Source organism: Urocampus carinirostris, chromosome 3 (assembly GCF_059441175.1).
Source record: "Urocampus carinirostris isolate Australia breed hairy pipefish chromosome 3, RoL_Ucar_1.0, whole genome shotgun sequence".
In the NCBI taxonomy this organism is placed as follows: Eukaryota; Metazoa; Chordata; class Actinopteri; order Syngnathiformes; family Syngnathidae; genus Urocampus; species Urocampus carinirostris.
In genome coordinates, this window is record NC_142351.1 from 54,427,945 (window position 1) to 54,451,000 (window position 23,056).

Sequence of the window (23,056 nt, forward strand, 5' to 3'; positions counted from 1 at the left end):
TTTCATTGTGCAATGACTTCAAAGGATAAAAAATCCGTTGTTGTCACCTGTGTTTTATGCGTGTTGACCAATGAAGGGGTGGCCGCCACCATAGAGCTGCTCCTCGGGCGCGGCAGAGGAGCAACTAGTGGTTCCGGGACACGTTCGGGCCTTTCCTCGAGAATCTGTCTTAGCCGTTGGAGATAGTACATCAATGCCCAGTGTACCCCCTCCTCTGTCCAGTGGGGCTGGAGAAGGCAGCGCAGCACGGCAACATCAAAGTAGGTAGCGTAACGCGCGCGCTGAGATATGGATGTTGGTACACCGGTGGGGGCTGATGACCTGTAGAAGAAAAAGGAACATTGGCAAGCTTATGTTTGTGTAAAATTGTTTGCAATTGAAGAACTATGATAGGACTTAAAATATTTGTAAATACAATAATTTGAAGTAGCATACGGCGATCCCTTGTTTGTCATAGGGATTAGGTTCCAATACGAAGTCAAGTCATGTTTATTTGTATAGCCCTTAATCACAAGGAGTCTCAAAGGGCTGCACAAGGCACTGATTATTGCAAACTACAGACTATTATTACCATCCCCTGATCTAAAACCTACGTGAGGGCAAGGAAAATCTCAAAAACCTGAACATGAGGAAAATGAAGAAACCATTAAAATGGAACGCACATGAGTTAATTCCCCTTCCACTATGAACAGGCTGCAACGGATGTTGCAATAACTAACAATACACAGATATTGTCAACATGAAATATGGTTCATTCATAAGTGTAGAATATTCAACGTTTGGTCAGAATTCCGTTTTGGAATGTCAGAAAAATATCAAACAATGACAAAACATGTGACGTGAATACTGTGTTTTAAATCAATCACATAGATATGTTATCTGACTGATAATGGTGGAATGTGAGGCTGGGTGGAGGGCATTAGCTTGCTTTTGCACATCAAATGTTGCAGTGACAACTCCACCACAGGGGGTCCGCCCCTCCCACGAGACCGGAACCGAGAGCTGATACATGTCTCACTTCGCATGGCAGTCTGAATTTCTATCTGCCAAACCTGGTGGGAAAAGCCAGCGACCTCAGAGAGGCCTCAACCCACCAGCAGTCAACCTCTCCTTTAACACCGCCCTGTGGTCTTCGTCCCAACCGGGTCTTATCCTACCAGGATTCCTCATCGCTCAACAGCCGAGGACTTAAAGACTGGGCGGTCATTATTTATCAAAGCAGAACTTGGCAAAACAGCTCGTTGTTGCTAGGTATTGGTATTGGTGTGACATTCAGGGGGAACTCTATCGAAATACAACAACGTAATCTTCAAGCCAACGTTCTGGCATTGCAAATGGTGCCAGTTTATGTTCTCAACTTTTAGTTGTCTTTGTTTTATTTTATCATTATTGTTTTGTAACCTATTCAAGGATCTTCAGTATATGATTTGTAAGAGAAGTCCATAAATCCAAGAGTGTGTGTGTCTTGATTAAAGTATATTGAACTTCGAAAATGGTATAAAGAATTCACCTAAAGTGTATGTAGCCACCCTTCAGAATAAAGTAAACAAGGTTTTTCATCTGTTTTCCTGACAAAATTATCTCAAAACGTATGTGGTGCTCCAGAAGGGCAAGACGAGTTTTGAAAAGAATAAACTTGGCTCTTTAATTCAATTGGTCAGTAAATTATTTGCTAGAATAATTTATCTACCACTCATATTCGCTACATAAGCTATGGAATATTCGTGGGTTTTATGCCTAGATTTAAACAGTTCCACTGAGGTTGCTGATCAAATCTCAGTGGGAAGAACATTCCACAGCATCAGGGCCCGAATGGAGAATGTTCTCTCTTGGGAGGCCCTTTATCTAGTATTTTAAAAATTATTATAAAATTAAATATTCTATTATACACTGAAACAAAAGAACAAACACTTGCAAGCATTGGTTTAACAAATAAAGGTACTCCATGTCAGAGACCAGAAACAGATACAGGACCCACTTGCCTTCATTTTTCACAGCTTTATTTAGAAAGAGGAAAGGGCTTGCACCCACGGTCCAGTCACGGGTAGCAGATTGCTCGGAACACGGAAGTGGCACTTCCGTGGCGAGCAAAGGCAGTTTTGAGAGCGGGGGAAGAACAGGTCGATAGTCGGGGCGGTGAAGCGGAAAAGTAATCGAGTTCAGAAAAAGGGGTCGTGCCGAGAATCAAATAGGAATCAGGACAGGATATAGTCAGGGTCGAAAAGGCGTGCCTACGTGGGCTGAGGTTCGCAGACGGACAGAAAATCGTTAACAGGAAGACGGGGGTTTAAAAAGAGATCAGCAGCCAATCAGCGTCTGAGGCCGTAAGCACCAAAGGAGCAGACTCAGGTGCCCCGCTTCAGTAATCATGACACTCTAGAAACGTTTTTATTTATTTATTTTTACTAATAACTACTTTACTTTCAAGTAATAATAAGCCACGATACTATTTTGCCAATCAGCATGCGGGACACAGTGCATGATGGAAATCCGTGAAGTATTGAAACCTTCAAAAGTTAACCGTATTATAGTAATCAATTAATGTGTACGTTGATTCTCTCACGCCAGTCCTGACAGTGTCCTTGTGAGTGCAACAGCCATCATTTGGTGCATTTGTGCAAATACATGTTCTTCTCATGGAAAAAATACGCATAAATAAAAAACAACAAAACCCCTTTCCTGAGCAACCAATTGAAAGAATCCCAAAAAAGCATGGAAACATTAAGAACAGAGGACATAGCAGAGAAAAAAATATTTAATCTCTGTCAGCTAATCTTACTGATTTCATATTTTTGTACCTTATTTTAGGAAATAAATGTTGGTCAAATAAAACTTTTCTTTTATTAATCAAAAATTGTTCAATAAATAAATACAAATAGTTTGTATACCCTTATTTTAGCACATTAAAGCCCACTAAACTGCTTAATAGAAAAAAATATTACATCAAGTGAAAGATGGCAAATAAGAAACAGCCCTCCCTCCAAAATCATGACATCAGCGTACGTGAGTTCATTATTAATAAGCAGAGATGAAGGTCAGCGTTTGGCGAGCTTCAAGGCGTATCGAGCGATGCTCGCGAAGGAGAAACATATTGATACCACGATAGCAAGGGCGTAGAGCTGGAGGACGGCATTTAATCTTGTCAGCTGCAATGAATGGAGCGGACAGAGACGATCGATATCTACATGAATCACTTTAGGAGTATGCGGCATTAGAGGTTGTGTCATTTCACTCCATACAGCCACTGGGTTGCCACAGATACAGTTTGCCTGCATCTACCCCACTGGATTGCTTGAGAAAAACTAGCAGTCCTCGATTCAGTGCAGGCAGCCTGTGGTTGCTATGGAAACTGTCTAAGCATCAGCAGGCACTGAGTGTGAGAGAAATGGGTGGTGCTGCGGGATGACTAAGCTTCAATAAACACAGAGGCTGAACGGACCCTCTACAGCTGTGAGATGTGTGCATTTAAATGTGCATGGCAAATATTGATTGGCATCTCCAGTGAGTGAATTATCTGTCTTTGTGTGCCCTGCGACGAGCTGGCAACCAGTATGAGCTGTCCTCTGCCGACTTCCCAATACAGCTGTCATGGGCTCCAGCACCTCATCGACACTGGTGAGGATAAGCGGTGCTGGAAATGGATGGATGGATATTCTCGTCGTTAAATATTCAGAATTCAGTGTTAGGGTTGCAACGATGAGTCAACGTTGTTGATAAAAAAAAAATCGATAATATATATAATAATAAATATATAATAAATAATTCCATTCTTGACTATTGTCGCCATACACCTTTTTCCAACAGAGTGAGATATCTCTTCATGATGTAAATGTGATGTCTTAGTTTTCTATTTTTAATAAATTCAAAAAAAGTAAAAAAAAAACAACTTTTTCACATTGTCATAATGGAGTATTTTGTGTAGAATTTTGAGATAAGAGATTAAATTAAAACAATTTGGAATGAGGCTGTAACATAACAAAATGTGGAAAAAGTGAAGCGCTGTGAATACTTTCCGGATGCACTGTATGTCCCTACTGACTGAGCACTGTGCGTAATCAGTTTGAGATAGGACATTTTTATTTTTTATACAAATCTACAGTATGCTCAATAAAGTATCTATTTTTCATTTTACCTATTTTTCTTGTGATTTTTCTTATGTCCCACACAATTAAATGTGGGAAATAGAGATGTTAATGTAAAATTAACTTTCTGCCATATTTAAAAAAAAAAAAAACAATAATAATTATCCGACTATTTGAGTAATTGTTTTAATAGTCAGTGAATAGTCGACTAATTGAAGTACTTTCGAAAATTGCTTTTGCGTTCCTCTATTCTCGACTGGGCTCAGTGAATTATCCCCTTAACTAAGGGGACTATATTTAGAATGAAGAAGAATCAGTAAAATAAATGTTTCACAACAACCCACATGCATAGCACATGCACACCCACAAATCACCCACGTTTGGCTCTTCTATTGCATATGATTACTCTAAATCACATATGTCAGAGTCAAGGCCTGCGGGCCTAATGTGGCCCGCGAGAGGGTTTTACCTGGCCCGCGTGACGATATCAATATATTATTAGATCCGGCCCGCAGGCCGCTGCAAGCCAGCAGCCCGCAGTACGCACGAATACTACATTTCCCACAATGCAACGGGGACGCGCCGAGCGGGAGCACAGCGGGAGGCGGTTTAATTTATTCAGCAGTCGATCAGCAGCAGTCATTAGCATAACAGCAAAAATTATCTTACAGATACCCATCAACAATGGCTAAACGGAAGGTGGACACTGAAAACCGGGGCTTTCAAACAAGGTGGGAGTTGGAGTACATGTTCACGGAGGTAGCTGGAAAACCTGTGTGTCTGCTATGTGGAGAAAGTGTGGCGGTGATGAAAGAGTATAATATGAGACGGCATCATGAAACAAAACACACTGACAAAACCTAGATTCTGGACATAAAACAAAGGTTACAGAAGGTCGAGGAATTTAAACGAGGTCTCAAATCTCGACAGGGTCTGTTCAGAAAAGCCCAGTCACAAAGCGAGGCTGCTGTCAAGGCCAGTTTTATTTTAGCAGAGGAGATCGCCAAATCAGCCCGGCCATTTACTGAGGGGGATTTCATCAAAAACTGTATGCTCAAAGTCTGCGACGAACTTTGCCCAGGCAAAAGACAACTTTTTTCAAACATCAGCCTGAGCAGAAATACCATTGCTGATCGCGTAGACCTGTTGTCTAACAATCCAAAAGAGCAGCTTGTTACAAAGGGGAAAGATTTCATCGCATATTCCCTGGCTGTGGACCAGAGCACAGACATTTCTGACATTGCCCAGTTGTCAGTTTTCATCCGCGGAGTGGACTCCAGCCTCAACGTGACAGAGGAGTTGTTAGCGCTACGTCCTATGCACGGCACAACTACTGGACATGATTTGTATGAAGAGGTCTCAAGATGTGTAAACGAGATGGAGCTGTCTTGGGAAAAACTCGTGAGTCTGACAACAGACGGAGCACCTGCGATGTGTGGACACAGGAGTGGACTGGTGGCAATGATACGGGAGAAGATGCAGAAGGAAAACGTCACACGTGAGCTGACAGCTTATCACTGTATCATACACCAAGAGTCCTTTTGTGGTAAAGCCTTGAAAATGAAAGATGTAATGAGCACCATCACATGCGCAGTTAACTTTATCAGAGCCAAAGGGTTAAATCACCGCCAGTTTAAGTCATTTCTGTGCGAGTTAGAAATGGAGCATGGTGATTTGCCCTATCACACTGAGGTCCGGTGGCTAAGCCAGGGAAAGGTGCTGCGCAGGTGTTTCGAGCTTCGTGAGGAGATTTGTTTGTTCTTGGACAGCAAAGGGAAAGACACAACACAACTCCGAGACAAAAGGTTTTTGTGTGAAATGGCTTTTCTGTGTGACATTACGAGTCACCTGAACGCAATGAACCTGCAGCTGCAGGGCCGGGCTCGTATCATCTCTGAAATGTACACTACAGTGAAAGCATTTCAAGCCAAACTGACTCTGTGGGAGGCACAAATGCGGAAAGAAAACTTGAGTCACTTTCCTAGCTGTCAGACCATGAAAGATGAGCTATCTACCAGTGTTTTCCCGAGCGCAGTTTGCTAAAAAATTATTATACTCGCTGCTGACTTTCGACACCGATTTGCTGACTTTGAAGCACAAAAAAGCAGGTTTGCACTGCTCAGCAATCCATTTGCAGTTGATGTGGAAAGCTCACCGCCAAACCTCCAAATGGAGTTGATTGAGCTACAATGCGATGATGCGCTGAAGGCAAAATACGCAGCAGTGGGTGCTGCGGAGTTTGCGCGCTTCCTCCCCGACACAATGCCCCAGCTGCGCACCCAGGCTGCTCAAACATTGTCTATGTTTGGCAGCACATACCTGTGTGAACAACTGTTTTCCTTAATGAAACTGAACAAAACATCACACAGAAGTCGACTTACTGCTGAACACCTTCACTCAGTTCTGAGGATTTCCTCAGCTCAGAGCCTGACCCCGAACATTGATGAACTTGTGCAAAAGATGAAGTACTGCCAAGTATCAGCGTCAGCCTCAAACAAGTGATGTAGTGTTGTAGTATTACAGTAATGTATATAAATGTGTGTAAATACAGTAATAATACAGTAATGTTTCCTGTGCAATTACACATTTGAAGTTTTTACTCCGTTCAAGTTTAAAAGTTAAATATGCACATAAAGAAGGTCTTTTTTTTTGTTTTTCCCCTCAGGAATTTTAAAGCTTTATTGTCTATGTTGACTATGTTTTTTTTGTTTGCCGACTCCGTTCCTGGGAGTGTTTCTTTTTTTTCGGCTTTTCATGGAAAATAGATCTTGATGTGGACAACAGTCTTTTGATAAAATTGTCTCCTATTTAGCAGAGAAAATGACTTTTGATTGTTGTTATTTGTTAATCAGTAATTCCTTTTTTCACACTAACCCAGAGAAAGCATAGAAAGGAAAGTCAATGTACATTTGAGCAGGACAGATGAGGTCCAGTGTGTTGATTGCTATTGGTTTTAAGTAACAAGAGATTTGTGCACTTTATTTTATTGTATTTCGAGGCAATATTTCTTTTTAATAATTTTAGATGATTGAATGATAGAAAATTGTTATGAGTTGTTGTTATGAGATATGTTAAGAGTTTTTTATATAAAGGACATTTGTATTTTGTGCCTGCTGAAATTAAAAATGACTGAGTCATAAGAAAATATTGCTTTATTTATCCAATCATATTGTAATATATTTGTTATGTTTTCAGTAGGTTAAATCTTGGTTTCAGTAAAGATTGGACAGTCCGGCCCTCGGCTTGTAGCCAAATGTTTTATTTGGCCCTCCGTCCATTTGACTTTGACACCCCTGCTCTAAATAAACTCAACATCAGCAGTCCATTGCTTTAGATGCTAAGCAAAAACTGTCTATCAGTGCCAAACACACTAACTGGCCCCAAAATCTGGTGAGAGGCCTTCATATTGCCAGACTTTCTGCAGGCAGTCCGAATCATGCCAGACAGGCAACACAGCCAGCACGTTACTGCAGCATAATTACACCGGTTATGCAGGCAAATACTCCCTCGAGCTGAAGCCAATGCGACCCGTGGAGACAGCGTGGCTTGAGGCGACAGCGTGGCTTGAGGCGACAGCGATATATAACTTTTCATAAGGCCAAGCGGCCCGAGCTTCCAGAAAGTCACTGCTGCTCATGCAGAAATTGTACATTATTGCAACATCCGCATACAGAAATGATAAGGAGAGTACAGCTTGTTTTCATCCGAGGGATTAACAACATAATGGTTCAAGTATGGAAAGAGGCACGGATTCATCTACTTGAGTTAAACCACTACATCTTTACAAAGATTAGAAATTCAATAATACAGAGATGGAATTAAAGAAAATTGTAAATGCATTGCAATAAAAATTAGTTTGGGGGTTTTAATTGAGGTCCTTACAATTATTATTAAAATTAGACAGTGATGATACCTGGGAACTCGAACGACTTGGTAACGATTCAATATTCCCACCAAAAATCATAGTAATCTTTGCTTCGGTATTCGAACAAAATTCGGAAATCACGTCAACCCAAACACAACCAAACAAAGCCAAATACAGCCGAATGTCTGGCCGAGATAAGCGCCCATCTTGGCTACTCTGGCTCGGTTGGGGAGCCTCATTTTGCGAGAGATACACAGTCCGACAACACGGGTTGAGAATTTTTTTGATTTAGTGCGTTTTATTGTCTTTCCTGTTGACAATAATGGATCCCAAAAAAGTTAGTGATAACGGGAAGGGAAAGAAGTAAACAGTGAAAAATGATCGAGTTGAACACTGACATTATTGAAAAATATGAGAATAGTGTACGAGTGTCTGCATTGAACCCCTGCTCAGAGGTAAAGTAAATGGCTTAAAATTGTTCTATATTTTTATCCCTATTTTGTTCGATTTTTATAATCTACAGATTTAAATACCTGATGTTTAGGTCCATGTTTTATTCATGTTTTTGGGTATCTCTATTTCTTTCGGTACTCGTTAATACCATTACCGTATTTTCCACACTATAAGGCGCACCGGGTTACAGGGCGCACCCCGAAAAAATAGTATTTGGTCCTATTTTTGACATACATAAGACGCACCGGATTATAAGGCGATACAATGGGAACGCCGACAAAACAGTCAGATAGTTCAGTCAAACTTATTACCCCCTTAACAGTCCCAAAGCTTGCAAAGACGCAAATACGTGTCGAGAACACGTGCGGATGCGGTGTCTGTACGATGTCACTCAAATGCATCGTTCCATCATTCAGAAGGTTAAAGTCTTTGCCAAACCTTCCTTAGTTTCTATTTTCTTTTTCGCTCGCAACTTTACTGTGCATATGACAATAAACGCTTGGAATTGAGTTTAATTTAAAAATGGACACTCCATTCCATCCATTATCTGCACCGCTTATCACAGAAACATCGAGTTCAGTCTGAAACAAGATACAGGGATAATATAAAACCCAGAGTAGCTCACTGAAGTCGTTGTGTTCATAATAATGTGCAGCCAATGTCCTCTTATATCCGTGAGGGTAGTAAATCCAGGAGAATAAAATATGTACAAATACAGAATAGTAAAAAATAATCTCTATGCCGTCAACCCAACGTGCTATACACATTCATCTTTTTCGGCCAATTGCAGGCTTTGTTTTGCCGTTCAAGCCAATGCCAGCCTGTGAATGATAAAAAGGATCCTCCCCTTGACCTCCGAATAACTTTAGCCAATAGTGATCCATTCAAATGATGATTGACACATTGGTTAGCCAATGAAACGCCGGTAAATAAATCCCAGCATACACCGCGGAATACTTGGCGTTCGGGGGAAAATCTAGTCGGCGGCGGCAAGTTAGTTGCAAGACTTTGCGAATTAATATTGATCCATAAATAAGGCGCACTGTATTATAAGGCGCATGTTCAGCTTTTGAAAAAAAATAAAGGCGCCTTATAGTGCGGAAAATACGGTACTTTGTGATTCAGTAGTCCCATAATTTGGTGTTCGAACACCAATCCCGAACAGATTATGTTCGGGTACCAGGGTATCAATGTATGTCGTTTTATTGAGTGATTGTCAACTGAAAAATACCATGTTCAAATGTAAGCTTACAATCTCTAAGTGACCTTGAATTAAATGAGGCTTCTGTATGAGATTTCATAGATAATGCATCTTGTTTTGAATCCAAAAACAACTCACTTTTTCTTTGACGGGCCTTTGATCATTGTGGGTTGTTGGGAGGGTCCACTTTTTTCCACAGAGTTACCACGGCGACAGCTGTGCTCCCCCGCGGCAGAGGAGGAGGAGGAATCAGAATGGCCAGCCTCGCAAACCACCTGAAAGCCCTGCACGAGGAACAGGAAAGCTAAGATGATTAAAGGCTCGGAAAGATTCCTTTTTGGACTCTGGTTAACCACATTCATGTTGGTGGATGGCAGAAGCATAATCAATATGAATGGATGATATCTTGAATGAGTTGTGATGCAAAATGTATTGCTGTGAAAGGCTATTGATCGGATAAGTACACAATTCCAAAAATACATTTTATTACAGTATTAGAAAACCATTATCAATTACTATTGGTATCATTAGACTAAGGTTTTATCATATTCCAATTGACAAGGTAGGGAAACAAATTATTAACATAGCAACACATGTTTTCAAGATTTAACAGTATATACGATGCAGATATATTTCAAAATTGAAGCCAAACTGAATAGAAGATTGTATCAAAACTGATAAACGGAGCTAACAATTTTGCAGATTATAAAACAACACACTAAACTATAACAACATTGCATCACTCGATGGCGAATTGGAAAACATATACACTGACTGTATCATCAGTAACCCCGTCCTTTGAGGAATGAGGAAAAATTTGCCTTTATAAGTCTCGTCCCAAAGCAAATCCAATTAACGCAAGACATAACGTGACAAGATTTGTGAACGAAACACTTACCATGGGACCAGGGTTTCCGGATCCACAGGGACTACATTGATTGATGACTGGAGACTGACGCTTTGCTGGTCAGGCAAACAAGGAAAATTGAACAGGAAAATATTTTGCGAACCTGAAGAAATGAAAGAAGATTTTTTTATTCACCTGTGATGATATTTCGGACCGGTTTGATGAGGGCGGAGAAGGCGGGGATATCAGGCTGGCGGTGCTCCCACATTGGCTGCCATATTATGAGACCACTGACTAGGCGGAAGGTCAAGTCTGACTCCTGCATAAACAGTTGCTACTTTACTTAAATTGCTATTCAATATATAATTTGATAAAAAAAAGTCACTTTCAGATTTTATTATATATAATGTCAAATGCCTTAGCCTTCTCACTCTGCAAAAGTTCAGTTAGAAAAACATCTTCACTAAGGTCGCGGGGTAGAAAAGCATTATAAAATAAATTAAATAATAAAAATAAATAAAGTAAAATGCCCTTGTTCAATTCAATTTTGGTAATATTAAATATTACTGCTCTCATTTAAATGATTATAATACATCATTTTTATGAAATACTTAAAACATGAAACACATTAAATGTAGTAAATGAGGGAATTATTGGTATGAAAGATAACATCAAAGGCGCCGCCGCGAGCGGCAGCCTCTCCAGCAGCCTCTCCAGCAGCCTTTCCAGCAGCCTCTCCAGCAGCTCCGTGTTATTTCGCTCTTTTTGTGATTTATTGGTTTTATTGTTTGCTTCTATCTTCGGTGTTTTTCGTCATGTTTGACGACTACACTTTGGATTACTTTCTATCCTATGGTTATGGGTTTTAACGCACAAAAATTCGTTGATTTGAGGAATCAACTCCTTGCCCTGAAGAATTCTTGTGCCGGTGTGATTCCCCATTTACCAGACGAGGTGAGGGGGCCCTATCGTGGCTGCAGAGGTGAAGGCTAAGCGGTTACCAGAGTTATAAGTCTTCTGTACCGTCCGTAATCATGGGAAATATGAACTCTCTGCCAATAAGACGGACGAACTGGCTGTGCTAGTGAAAAACATTAAAGCGTACAGGGAGTGCAGTTTGCTGTGCTTTACGGAAACGTGGCTCACGTCTAGTACCCCGGACGCTAACGTGGAGCTACCCGGCTTCAGCGCTGTTAGGGCAGACAGAGACACAAAAGCCTGCGGGAAGCGGAGAGGAGGTGGACTCGCTATCTACATGAACACGAGGTGGTGTAACCCTCTATGTCATTTCTCTATTATGATTTTTTTAAACAAATGCAAACAAAATGCTCACTCCCGTCGCTAGAGGGCAGTGTTGAGTTTGTATAACATGGTGAGTTGGTTCAGGAGTGAAACTACATTTACGCAACTGTTGAAATAAACGAGTTAACACAATGAATGCCAAACATGATTTTTTTTTCCATGTGTTGTGTTGAGAAAAAAAAGCCCTTGTCATGTGTGATTATAATATGTATGGATAGGTTACTAATGTAGCCTGAATCATAAAGCATAATGTTGAAAAACAAAGTAAAAGAGTTGACATTCTTTTACTTATCAGTTCCCAGAGCCATACTGAGTTTGACATCCCTACTTTGAATAATTTGTCATGATTACTCATTACACTCACCTGTGCCCGCTCGTTTGGCGCCAGCTGCTGCTGGTTACCTGATTCGTTCCCCGTCCTACTTAAGCTCAGTCCTTTCACTCACCTGTTGTCAGTCCGTCAGCAAACCTCTGTTTTCACATGGCAAGCATTTTTGACTCTGACTCCCGTCGGTCCTGTTTTGTCCTCCGTTTTCTACTCGTCCGTTCCTGATTTCCCCATTTGTCTCCTGCTACGACCTGTTTTTTGACCCCGACCATATTTTGATCTCCCGTCCCGGCTAACGACCTGTTTTTTTTTGTCCAACTACGCTACAATCTCCCGCTCTGAAAGATCCACTTCCGGATTCGGAACACGTTCCGATCCCGTGAGCGGCTTGCCTCCCGCGTCCAGCGAGCACCGGATCGCTGGCGCTGCCTTTCCTCTATATTTGTGAGTAACGTTACGCATCTGGGTCCTACTTCTGTTCCAGTCGTGACATTATTTCAACATAAATGTATCAAAATCATCTCATATGAATACATCTAAATGTACAGGATGTCCATAAAATCTCTTTACCAATTTAAGAATATTAAAAATGTAACTGATTAGATATTTTATTGAGATTTGTCCTATTGTATTCAGCTTTTATTAATGTGTCTTTCTATGGGTCTCTGTTAAAAATACCGAGTATCGAACAAAGATAAGGGACATTACTGACCTAAAGAAAATGATGACTGATTCTGTTGCCACAATTTATGAGGCCATGCTACAGTGAACATGGCAAGAAATCAAGTACTGTATTGATGTGAATCGTGCACATGTAAACGTGTAATAAAGAAGGTAAAATAATAACTTTCAATAAACACTAAATATAATCGAACAGATCTGAATAAAATATGTAATCAATTGCATTTTTAAAAGATTCTTCAAATGGTCTTTATGGACACTCTGTATGTCTTTACACAGGAACACTTTCCTGGTATGTCTGTTTCTAGTACTAAATATGAATTTCATTAGGAAGAAAACACGTCGAGATGCAAAATGACCTTGATCCGATGAATGAGTGGCGCGAAGAGGAAGACAAACAGCTCCACGGTGCCCATACTCTTATGGAACAACTTGTTACGAGCATGCTCATCCTCCTCAAGCTGGGAACTCCTCCACTGTGGTCCCGACCCTCCTATAGCAGAACCCGTACCAGACCCGGGTGCGCCTGGAGACGAGCCCTGGTTTACCACAGGCTGCATAAAGGCAACACCACCGCTGCCAGCAGGCCAACCGTCACCAATGCTGGATTCATGGTTGCACTCCTGGGCAGCATCCAACAACATCCAGTGCAGTGTATGGAGCAGCTTGGTCTCCGCCACGCCCAGTTTGTCCTGGTGGCCTGTCACAAGATAAAACTTGATGATACAAAAGTTGTACAATAAGAGGATACTGGCCCAGAGTTGAGAAAAAGTACCACATTTTCCTATAATTGGCACCTTAAAACCCCAAATTGTCCAGAACTTTTAAAGTGCGCCATATAACCCAGTGCGTCCTATACTGGAAAATATGGTGGATACAATTGGAAATGCAAAGTGAGAATTAAAATATACTGCAAAATGTAACTGTTCGGCTTTTGAGAAAAGATGTTAATGTGTTAACTCAACATGTTAAAAACAATAACAAGTATATGTTAATTGTTGGTGACGAAAAGGAAACAAAAGAGACATGCAGAACTTCAACGAACGCTCAGACAACAACTTTCGGATATTAAATTCTCTGTTCTCCTCAGTTATATTTCTCTTTATACATTTGGGGTCAACGGCCGATTTGTTGAAAACAGCGTCTTGCCCTGCCTGGTGACGCTACTCCTTTAAAATGGTTGTAACTTGGGCCACACAGCTCGGAACAGTGGAAAGAGAGAGAGTAAAGCGGAGAACCAAGGCAGCAGAGTTCGGCTTGTTGCTCGCGAACTCATACCAGCTCTTCATTGAAATGGAATATCAATTCCACACATTTTTACGGCACTGTAAATTGTTAAAAGTATTTGTGTCATGTTTCTCCTCCTACAGAAAGCATAAATAAAAATAAATTTTCCTCCCCAATCTTTTCCAATGTGTAAACATTTTTGGAAAAGCGCCAATGAGCTGCTCGGCAGCGCAAAAGAGCCACAGGTTGCCGACCTCTAACGTTTTTAGTTTTACTGTGACCTTATAGGGGTAATGATTGAGGCCATTGTCCAAATAAACGGCAAGTAAAGAATGTCTGGTTATTCAAGACATCGTTCGCTGGGTGTCTTGGTTCATTGGTTTGTTGGTTGATTGGTTGTATCCCTTAACCACTATGGTTGAGGGGCAGCTGGCAAAACAGGGGTTCCGTAGGAGTGAGGACAGCTCAGTAACCATTTATGAACGAATGTATTAATTGTAGTTTAAAACAGATGTCATTATTTTAAATTATGTTCAATATTAATTGTTTTAATTTAAATGTATTTATTTTTGATGCAACCTTAGTTCTGATAGTCCAATGAGACTTTTATTTGAAATATATATTTTACAAAAGACTCTTAATTTTCCCAGTTAAGGTTTTTAGGAATTGTGTACTTTCTGGAACCTCCAAGATGGTTAGGAATAAAACAGTCCCTGTTATTGAGGTGATGGTTGAAATAAAAAAACTTGAAAAAGGGAAAAAAATATTTGCGTGTCGGCAAGAAGTTACGTTTGGGTTGGTTTGTAATGTGAGCCATTTATTCAAAGAATAGTATGAGTGTGGAATTATATGTAGGATTTTTAGAATCATTTCTTTCTGGTGTTGGACTAAACTTCTAAAATAACATGTTATTACTATGTTGTTTTTGTTTTATTTTTTGGAAAATGCATGTTTGGTAATCTAACAAATCTAGATTCATACTTCTAAATCTAATCAGTCAAATTTATGTAATCTATTTAATCTGATCTGAATCTAAATCGAAACTACTTTATAAATCCCGATATGTGTGTGTGTGCGTGCGTGTTTGAATGTGACTTACAAGCACCGAAACGGCAGAACCGATTTTCATTAAAATGATTACAGTTGTACTTTAAGCCTCTGCAGGTGTCCTTAGCTAGGTTTTGTGTCAAGGCACACCCAGTAAACACCAACAAATTTGATAAACATTTGCTTTCGTCTGGTCTGCTTTTGTGGGGTCTCTAACGCACTCTGGCCACCAAATTGGGTACAACTGACCCAGACGACTCCAAGCAGCCAAATCCAATCTTCTATCGGCCCAACAACGCCGGGCTCATTTGCTTGTTTATTATTACCTGGCATAGTAAACTACGGAGGATTATTAGTATTTGGTAGCTCTGTAATGTCAAATAAAAGCAAAATAGTTTTGGGTCTGGTATAGAAATAAACATTTTTCACTTTTTGTGGATCAAATTCTTGAGCTAATTCAAATGCAGTGCACAGAATGTACTCTCACCCAGTTTGTTCCTGTTGGACAATAAGATAGAAGTGCAGTGGAGGACATAAGGCAGGGCAGCCTGGACCAGTTCCCAGCGGGATATGCTCTGGATGGCCTCGGACAGGGCTGGCGACAATCCGTGAAGCTTGTTCTCCACCAGGACCCGCTCAAAAGACTGGAGAGGCGACCAGGGGAAAGCAGAAGAGACACATAAGACACCAGGCAAAGCCTCTTTCTTTGATTTTGCCCTCAATAGCCTCTCAAGTGAGGCGAGAGACAGAGGCTGCTCTGTGTTTATCCCATACGGGGATCTGGCCAGGCATCATTATGGATATGAGTTCTGGCTCCTGGGCGGGCAAAACTCATTTGGTAAATGTAAAATGAAGAGTGCACTTGATTTGTGGGTGAATTGAAGCAAAAACAGATTATGTACTTATCGGTCAGATGTACGCATAACTTCCGGGGTTTCATGAGAAGGTAAGCTTCTAAAAACAAGCTCTGTAATTTCTTTCCATACTTCACTCCGTTGCACTATATTATTTTTATGTTTGAGGACATGAACTATCATATCGATCGTTTGGATTATTTCCCTTTTTTTTTCATGAAAAAATGTTGAGACCTCAAAGTCAACACATTAAAAGAACAAAAACATTTTTTTCTTTTTGTAGTCATTTATTAAATGTTTATTCTCTCATGACACTTTTCACATAAGTATACTTAATAAACAGAATGATAATATCAAGGTATTAGAAAGACGGGGGTCAAAAAAACACTTAAAAGTCATTTTTAAAAAAATCACATTAAAATTATTACTAATAATTCAAATTAGTTAAAACAAATAATTGTGAGATAAGAAAAATAACAAAAATTCCAATTAAAATTCTCCTTGCTCCTTATAGTAATTTTTTTCTTTCTTCATTAATATTTTTCCGCCCCTATCCAAGTGAGGATAAAAGGTAAGGAAAATGAATGAATTAATTACTTTATATTTTTCCCCCTATTTATTTCTTCAATCTTGCATTAGTTAGGACACTGGTCCCCACACACAAGGCCGCAAAGAGAGAAAAATCAGTCACATTATTTTTTTGCTCACCGCTACCGTCACACTGAATATGGACTAGGCATATGAGTATGGAAGAATCAAACCTCTCGCACTCCCTCACAAAACTCAAGCGCCTTATTGGCTTGACTTTGGTGTAATGTCAGTTTTGATCCATTTGGCTTCATGTTGTCCGCTGCCGACAACATAGCAAGCAACTTGGTATTTTCTCGTCTAACACAGTGGTCGCGATGGAGAGGCGAAATACACTTTGTTAAAACTTCTCATTTTAGCTTTCGGGACACTTTTATTTCCCTCTTTATCCACGTCTCTCTGTATGTCTTCTTTTCCCCTTTTTCAAGGGGTCATTGGAGGGTTTGCAACACTTCGTGTCCACACTTCATACTCATTCTCTCATCTATGTACGTTCAAAGCGCAGATGCTTCACCACCAAGCGCACACTCTGCCAATAAAAGTGCCGCTGCCCCCAAATAGAGTGGAGGTTTAATCACACTTTATACTAGGACAGATAGTTTCCGATGTCAAACACGCTACCCTTAGCGGAGCCTTGTTCCCCCACAGGGGGGTCCGCCACACTTTTTGAGAACCACTGGACTAGGCGTTTAAGGTGCTGCATTTGAAATAAAATCAGTGTGGTTCCCGCAGGCTGCCCACCAATTGCTTGTTGAGTTATCACATTGGAAGCGAGGATCCCCGCCCGCAGATGATACAGCGAGGGATGGATCAGACCAAATTTCTGCGCTTATTCAGAGAATGATCACCTGCAGACCACTACATCATGTTACAAAGAGAGTAAACAACTATCCATTCATCAATCCACCCATTTTCTGAGCCGCTTATCACATCACTCGAGTTACTGGGAATTGGCGCCCATCCCAGCTGAAGTGGGTAGAGGACACCCTGGACAGATTGCCAGCCAATTACAGAGCACACAGAGAAAGACAATTATTTATTCACACATCCATATGGACAATGTGGAGTCACTTATACACCTGGTATGTATTTTTTGGAATGTGGAAGTATGTCCGGTGAAAACCCAAGCAGCCACGGGAAGAACATGCAAACTACACACGGGGGGAGGCCGGTAGCAGAAATAAACCTAGGACTCATAAAATATGAAGTGGGCCTTCTAATCAGTCAGTCACCGTGGCGTCGTAGTAAACAAACTTAGTCGTCCTGGAAATACCTTCGGTAAGGTTGTTTGTGGTTACATGATTTCCTACATCAAGACCACACAACTCCAACACACTTTTCGTGAGGGTTGTTTCATTTGGTGCGTTGGTATTGTTGAGTACTTGGCACATTGCTTAACGACATTTTAAGTTAAACATTAGCTTAGCATCCAGAGTGTGTTGTAAGGAGTTTGCAGAGTTTCCCATGACATGGGATGTTGGTGCAATGTTATGAGGTATCCCAAATGCTGCACATGTTTTCACAGAGGATTTAAGCTTGCTACTATTATTGTTATTATTAATGTTGTTATTGTAAGTATTGCTACAGTTGTTTTTATGCCCTGTGATTGACTGGCAACCAGTCTAGCATGTCCCCTGCCCATTGCCTGGTGTTGACTGCATGCCTGTCAACGTTTTCAGATTCAGATTCAGATTCAGATTCAGATCTACTTTATTGTCATTCTAGTACACGTGTATACAGAACGAAATGTCGATGCATCTGACCCCCACAGTTTCCTTGAATGTACAGATATAAATAAAGTTGTATTGTAATTGGCTACGTATAGTATTTTACCATAGTGCCGATAGTGCAAGAAGAGTAGCTAACCAGATGTGCAAAATGGGCAGTCAGGTTAACAAGTCAGGTACACAGTAACATTAACACTGTAACAATAACGCTGTAATTACCATAGTGCAGAGAGCAATGTGCAATGAGTGGCAAGCTATAAAAAACTGCCAGTAGTGCAAAAAGTCAGATTAGCAGCCGTTTAGATTTAAGTTAACTATATGTTAGATTGACCATTTAACAGTCTAATGGCCAGGGGGACTAGACTATTGCGGAGCCTGGTGGTCCTGCACCGCACACTGCAGAACCTCTTCCCAGAGGCTAGCAGAGTGAACAGTCCATGATGGGGGTGAGAGGGGTCCCCGGTAATGTTCTTAGCATGGGATAGGCAGCGCTTCTGGCCAATGTCCTGAATGGAGGGAAGTGTAGTCCCGATTATTTTCTCTGCTGTCCTCGTTACCCTCCTCACACTACCCCAGTCGGTAGCGCTGCAGCCTCCACACCACACAGAGATACAGCTGGTCAGGATACTCTCTATGGTGCCCCTGTAGAATGTGATGAGGGAGGGTGGGGGCAGGTGGGCTTTCCTCATCCTCCGCAGGAAGTACAGGCGCTGCTGTGCCCTCTTAACCAGTGATGCAGTGTTCACGGACCAGGTGAGTTTGTTTGTAATGTGCACACCCATTTATACAGGTTTTGATAATTTCAAACTGTTTACACTGAAAAACTACTTTTGTACTGGAAAAAAAAAACTAATTTGCCTAGTCTCAGTCACTGGTAGAAGACAACAACATAATTGTAGATTGCTAATTTTGTCGCGGTAAGCTCGCAAATGTTATCCTCGATAAAGCATTTTGTTTCCATGCATATTGTTTATACAAATTATTATTTATAATTCTACACTGCCTTTCTTGATGTAAGTGAATAAGCCAGCTTTATTATCGTAATTGTAATCGTTAACAAGGGGAGCAATTGTCTGAGGTTGACAGGTATGTGACTGGTGAAGGATTTTATACATTTGACTATAAGGGATTTTATGCGAATACAAGTTAAATTTATTGAATGCAAGGAAGATTTTCACTGAGTGGGCTTCAGGTCACGCTGATCCGAATGCGGAATGTTTTGTTTACTTCTGTTGATAACAGAACTCTGACGCAGGACGGCAGGCATTGTTTGGAGAAGATGTTTTGATAAGCGCTCTGCTGTTATGAGTTATTCAGACATCGGGACACTTTTCTCCGAGGTGTTTGGAGCCACGTGGGGGCTTTCCTGGCACGCCCATGGGAGGAGCCGGCACACCGGCTTGCAGAAAAAGCGTGGGCCGAGAGAAGGAAGCAGAAGATCGAGAGAGGAGGCTTGACGGAGACTCGAACGACACTAATTCGGCCATATATTCGATGGAGTTCACATAGCTAAATTATTAAGGAAATTTAATTTTGTTCCGTGTGGAAATGCCGGTCTCTTGTTCATTTTTCCATCAAGAAACGAGCGTGCATTGTTAGGTGAATGTAGGTTGTGTTTGGTTAATGGAGTCAGATAACTAATTCAAACAATTTGGTAAACGATATATTTTAATATTTAATTCTTAACACTGGGCTGGGCTTTAGCCCCTCTGCGCCCCAAGTAAGGATGAACATTTCGGAGAATGAATGAATGTTGCTATAAATATTTAAGAAAAAGTACAAACATGTTTAATAACGACCTTGGGTCGGTCTGTGAAAAATTATCAGACATTAAACCGGTCCGTGATATAGAAGAGGTTGTGGACCACTGATTTATGGGGTGGGTCTCCTAAGGGTTTGGCTGTTATACCTGTTTTTCTTTACGGGTTATTTGATAATTTTGTGACGTAATGTTTGTTACAACAAGCCTACAAAAAAAGGTGGAAAAAAATACAAATATCGAAATAACTTACCACACAAGATGCTTCATATTGTTTCCCCAACTTGGGTCGCAAAAATGCGCTAAAAAGAGACAGAAATGCGGTGAGATGGTTGAAATCAAATACAAGAAGAGACAGTTGGTTTTCAGCCTCTGACGTCGATATGCATTTCCAGCTGTGACATCACCAACGCCGTTCCCATTAGGGGTCGTTTTTTTATTTCTTCGTCAAAGAATAAACATTTACGATGAACAAAACGTTCCGTGTAATGTTATCTAGAAGGACGCCAAACACCTGTTATCGCGTCGGAGCTAACCTGGTCTGCCGCCACAAGAAGGTCTGGATGGGGAACGGGATTCCTTTCCCGCACTCGGGCTCGTTGTCATCTAAGCTTTTTCTTTTCACCATGTTGGACAGTTTTCGTCGTCCTCACCGCCTGAGTGTGACCACCGGTTGGCGGCTCGGCTGGCTCAGGTGAGCGACAAGCCCCTCACGACATGATTGGATTCGTGCTGCGTAAAATGGCAGCGAGTGTCTGTCACCGTGCGGCGGGAAGGAGGAGGGAAGGAGGCGGGGGTGAGGAGGGGAGGGGTTGATGGGGATGGAAGGTAGCGTGGTTGTGTCTACGTGCATGTTTCCGACCTTGTAGTTTTTTTTCAGATATGTAAATTACTGGTAAAGGAATATGTTGATTATCTTTTTTCTTCTTTCCCTCTCATGAATACAGGCCTATACATTGTGACTGAGTTAAAAGAGCCGTATATCCTCCATTCCTTCGACCGGGTATGTTCTGCCCCTATTAGCTCTACTGGGCTAAAACACCATGACTGTGGTGGGGAAGGGCCAGCAGCGAATCCACCTCCCGAGGGTTCTCGGGAGAAACAACCCGGAACAAAGCTGCTAGTGTCCTTCTACAAAACCACAGTGGACAACTTTCTGGCTTACACCATGAAGGATTTTATACATTTGACTATAAAGGATTTTATACTATTGAATACAAATTAAATTTAATGCAAAAGGTATTCGCTGACTGGGCTTATGTGCGAGGTCAAGGCACCCTGGTGGAAAATGTTGTTTAGAGGAACGGCGGGAACGGGACGTACGGCTGATAAGATAATCAGTACATCCAGACGCTGTTGACGCAGAAAGGCCCTGATGACATAGAAACGCTCGGTGTTGTTTTGAGTATCCCAGACATCGGGGCGCTCTTCGACGAGATGGTGAAGCCCCATCTTGGCACACCCATGGGAGGAGTCAGCATGCCATTATGTGGGCAGAAGATGGCCAATAAGAGAAAGCTTACGGCCGAATTAGTGACTCAAACGTCACTAATTCGGCCGTTTTCAATGGAGTACACTTAGTTAAGATGTTAGGGAAATTGAATCTGCCCCCGTGTGGAAATGTCTGCTTCCTGTTCATCTTTTCCCTCAAGAAACGAGTGTGCATAAATTGTTGGGTGAATGTAGGTTGTGTTTGGTTAATGGAGTCAGATAACTAATTCGAACAATTTGGTAAACGGTACATTTTGATATTTAATTCCAACAACCATCACAGTATGATCTGCTGGGAGCACGGCAGCGAAAAGAAAAAAAACATAGAGTAATCAACTCAACTGAGAAGACTGTTGGCTGCTCTTTGCCCAGTCTGGAGGACATTGCCGATTTGCAATACAGTGGCAGAGTCATAAATATTATAAAATACTCTTCTTACCCTGGCCACAACCTCTTTTACCTGCTCCGCTCTAAGTCAAGTCAAGTCATTTTTATTTGTATAGCCCTAAATCACAAAGAGTCTCAAAGGGCTTCACAGATTATTACACTATATTACACAGACTATTTTTCAGAATATTATTATACATTCCCCTGCTCTGGAGCCGACAAGAAGAGTAGGTTATTCCATTAATGTTATAACCTTGTGCCAGTCTAAGCACTACTTTGTTAATATTTTTGACTATTCATTCTGACAGTCTTTGATGTTATTTTTTTCTTTATGGTCTTTATTACATGTTTACCATGGAGTGCCATGTCTAATCTTGTTGCATACAATGTTTCACAACGTTGATATCAATGACAGACAATAAAGACTATTCAATTCAAGATAAAAGCAGATAGTTGCATTGGAAGAGAAAGCATAGGGGCTCTTTGGACTTAGCTGGACATTGTTAACAAATACTTAATAAAGATAATATTCAACTTTGAACATTTTAAGGACACCTCAATCCACACACCCCATCCTTAAAGAAAGTGTCCATAACTTCCAAATTTCTTCTTGTTGATGCCATCTTCTGGCTGAAATCATCATTGCAGCTTCCGTCAAGCTGTTTGTGTGGCGCGTGCCAGTAGTGTCTCTCTTAGATGCACTCGGAAAAAGTGTTATTTTTTTCATTGTTTTGGGGGTTTGGGTGGGCATTTGGACGCATTTTAACACAGTCCCTTTCTTACCTTCATCATTTTTTTTTCATTTTCCTGTAATAATAGGAAACCGCCAGCCTGCACATGAAATCACAATCCATCCCTTACCTTCTTCCATTCAGCCAATGATGCCAATAGAGGATATTCATTTTCTTTTAACAATGGTGAAATAATTCAGAGTTTCTCAACTTTTTTTTGTACCAAAGTACACTATCCGTAATAAAGTGTAAATGCAAATGAATTCCCGGGACCAAGTTTATAATACATAGTTTTTAAGCTCAAATTATGTTTCCTAAAGAGACAATATTGCATTGTTCTTATAATTTTTGGTCACGGTGGCTCAGGAGGTAACACCTTTTATTTATTTTGGTTAAAAATGTTTCCATTATTTTGGATTTGACTATGTTTTAAACAAGTTTTTCAAATTTTCCCATATTTTTTTCGGGTTAGATAACAAATTAATA

The 23,056-nt window shown here is 40.9% G+C and overlaps 2 protein-coding genes and 1 long non-coding RNA gene across 17 annotated transcripts in view; 2 read left to right on the top strand and 1 right to left on the bottom strand.

Moving 5' to 3' along the window:
• unc80 (unc-80 homolog (C. elegans)) overlaps nt 1-20,711 on the bottom strand; it is a 54,492-nt gene extending 33,781 nt beyond the window's left edge. For all 15 annotated transcript variants that reach the window (XM_088332534.1, XM_088332533.1, XM_088332536.1 and 12 more), the window contains exons 1-8: nt 20,498-20,711; nt 20,215-20,263; nt 15,521-15,677; nt 13,119-13,459; nt 10,644-10,767; nt 10,500-10,564; nt 9,740-9,885; nt 48-321 (exon numbers count right to left, since the gene is read on the bottom strand). In XM_088332534.1, coding sequence (XP_088188660.1) covers nt 48-321; nt 9,740-9,885; nt 10,500-10,564; nt 10,644-10,767; nt 13,119-13,459; nt 15,521-15,677; nt 20,215-20,263; nt 20,498-20,589 — 1,248 coding nt within the window. In that variant the 5' untranslated portion in view covers nt 20,590-20,711. The remainder of the gene's footprint in view (nt 1-47; nt 322-9,739; nt 9,886-10,499; nt 10,565-10,643; nt 10,768-13,118; nt 13,460-15,520; nt 15,678-20,214; nt 20,264-20,497) is intronic.
• The window catches only part of mtrf1 (mitochondrial translational release factor 1), a 155,181-nt gene that overhangs the window by 94,204 nt on the left and 37,921 nt on the right, over nt 1-23,056 (top strand). The window lies entirely within an intron of this gene.
• LOC148370157 (uncharacterized) lies at nt 20,404-22,284 on the top strand. The gene is made up of 3 exons (XR_015850094.1): nt 20,404-20,518; nt 20,599-20,655; nt 20,909-22,284. It is a non-coding gene; the product is annotated as an uncharacterized LOC148370157 (long non-coding RNA).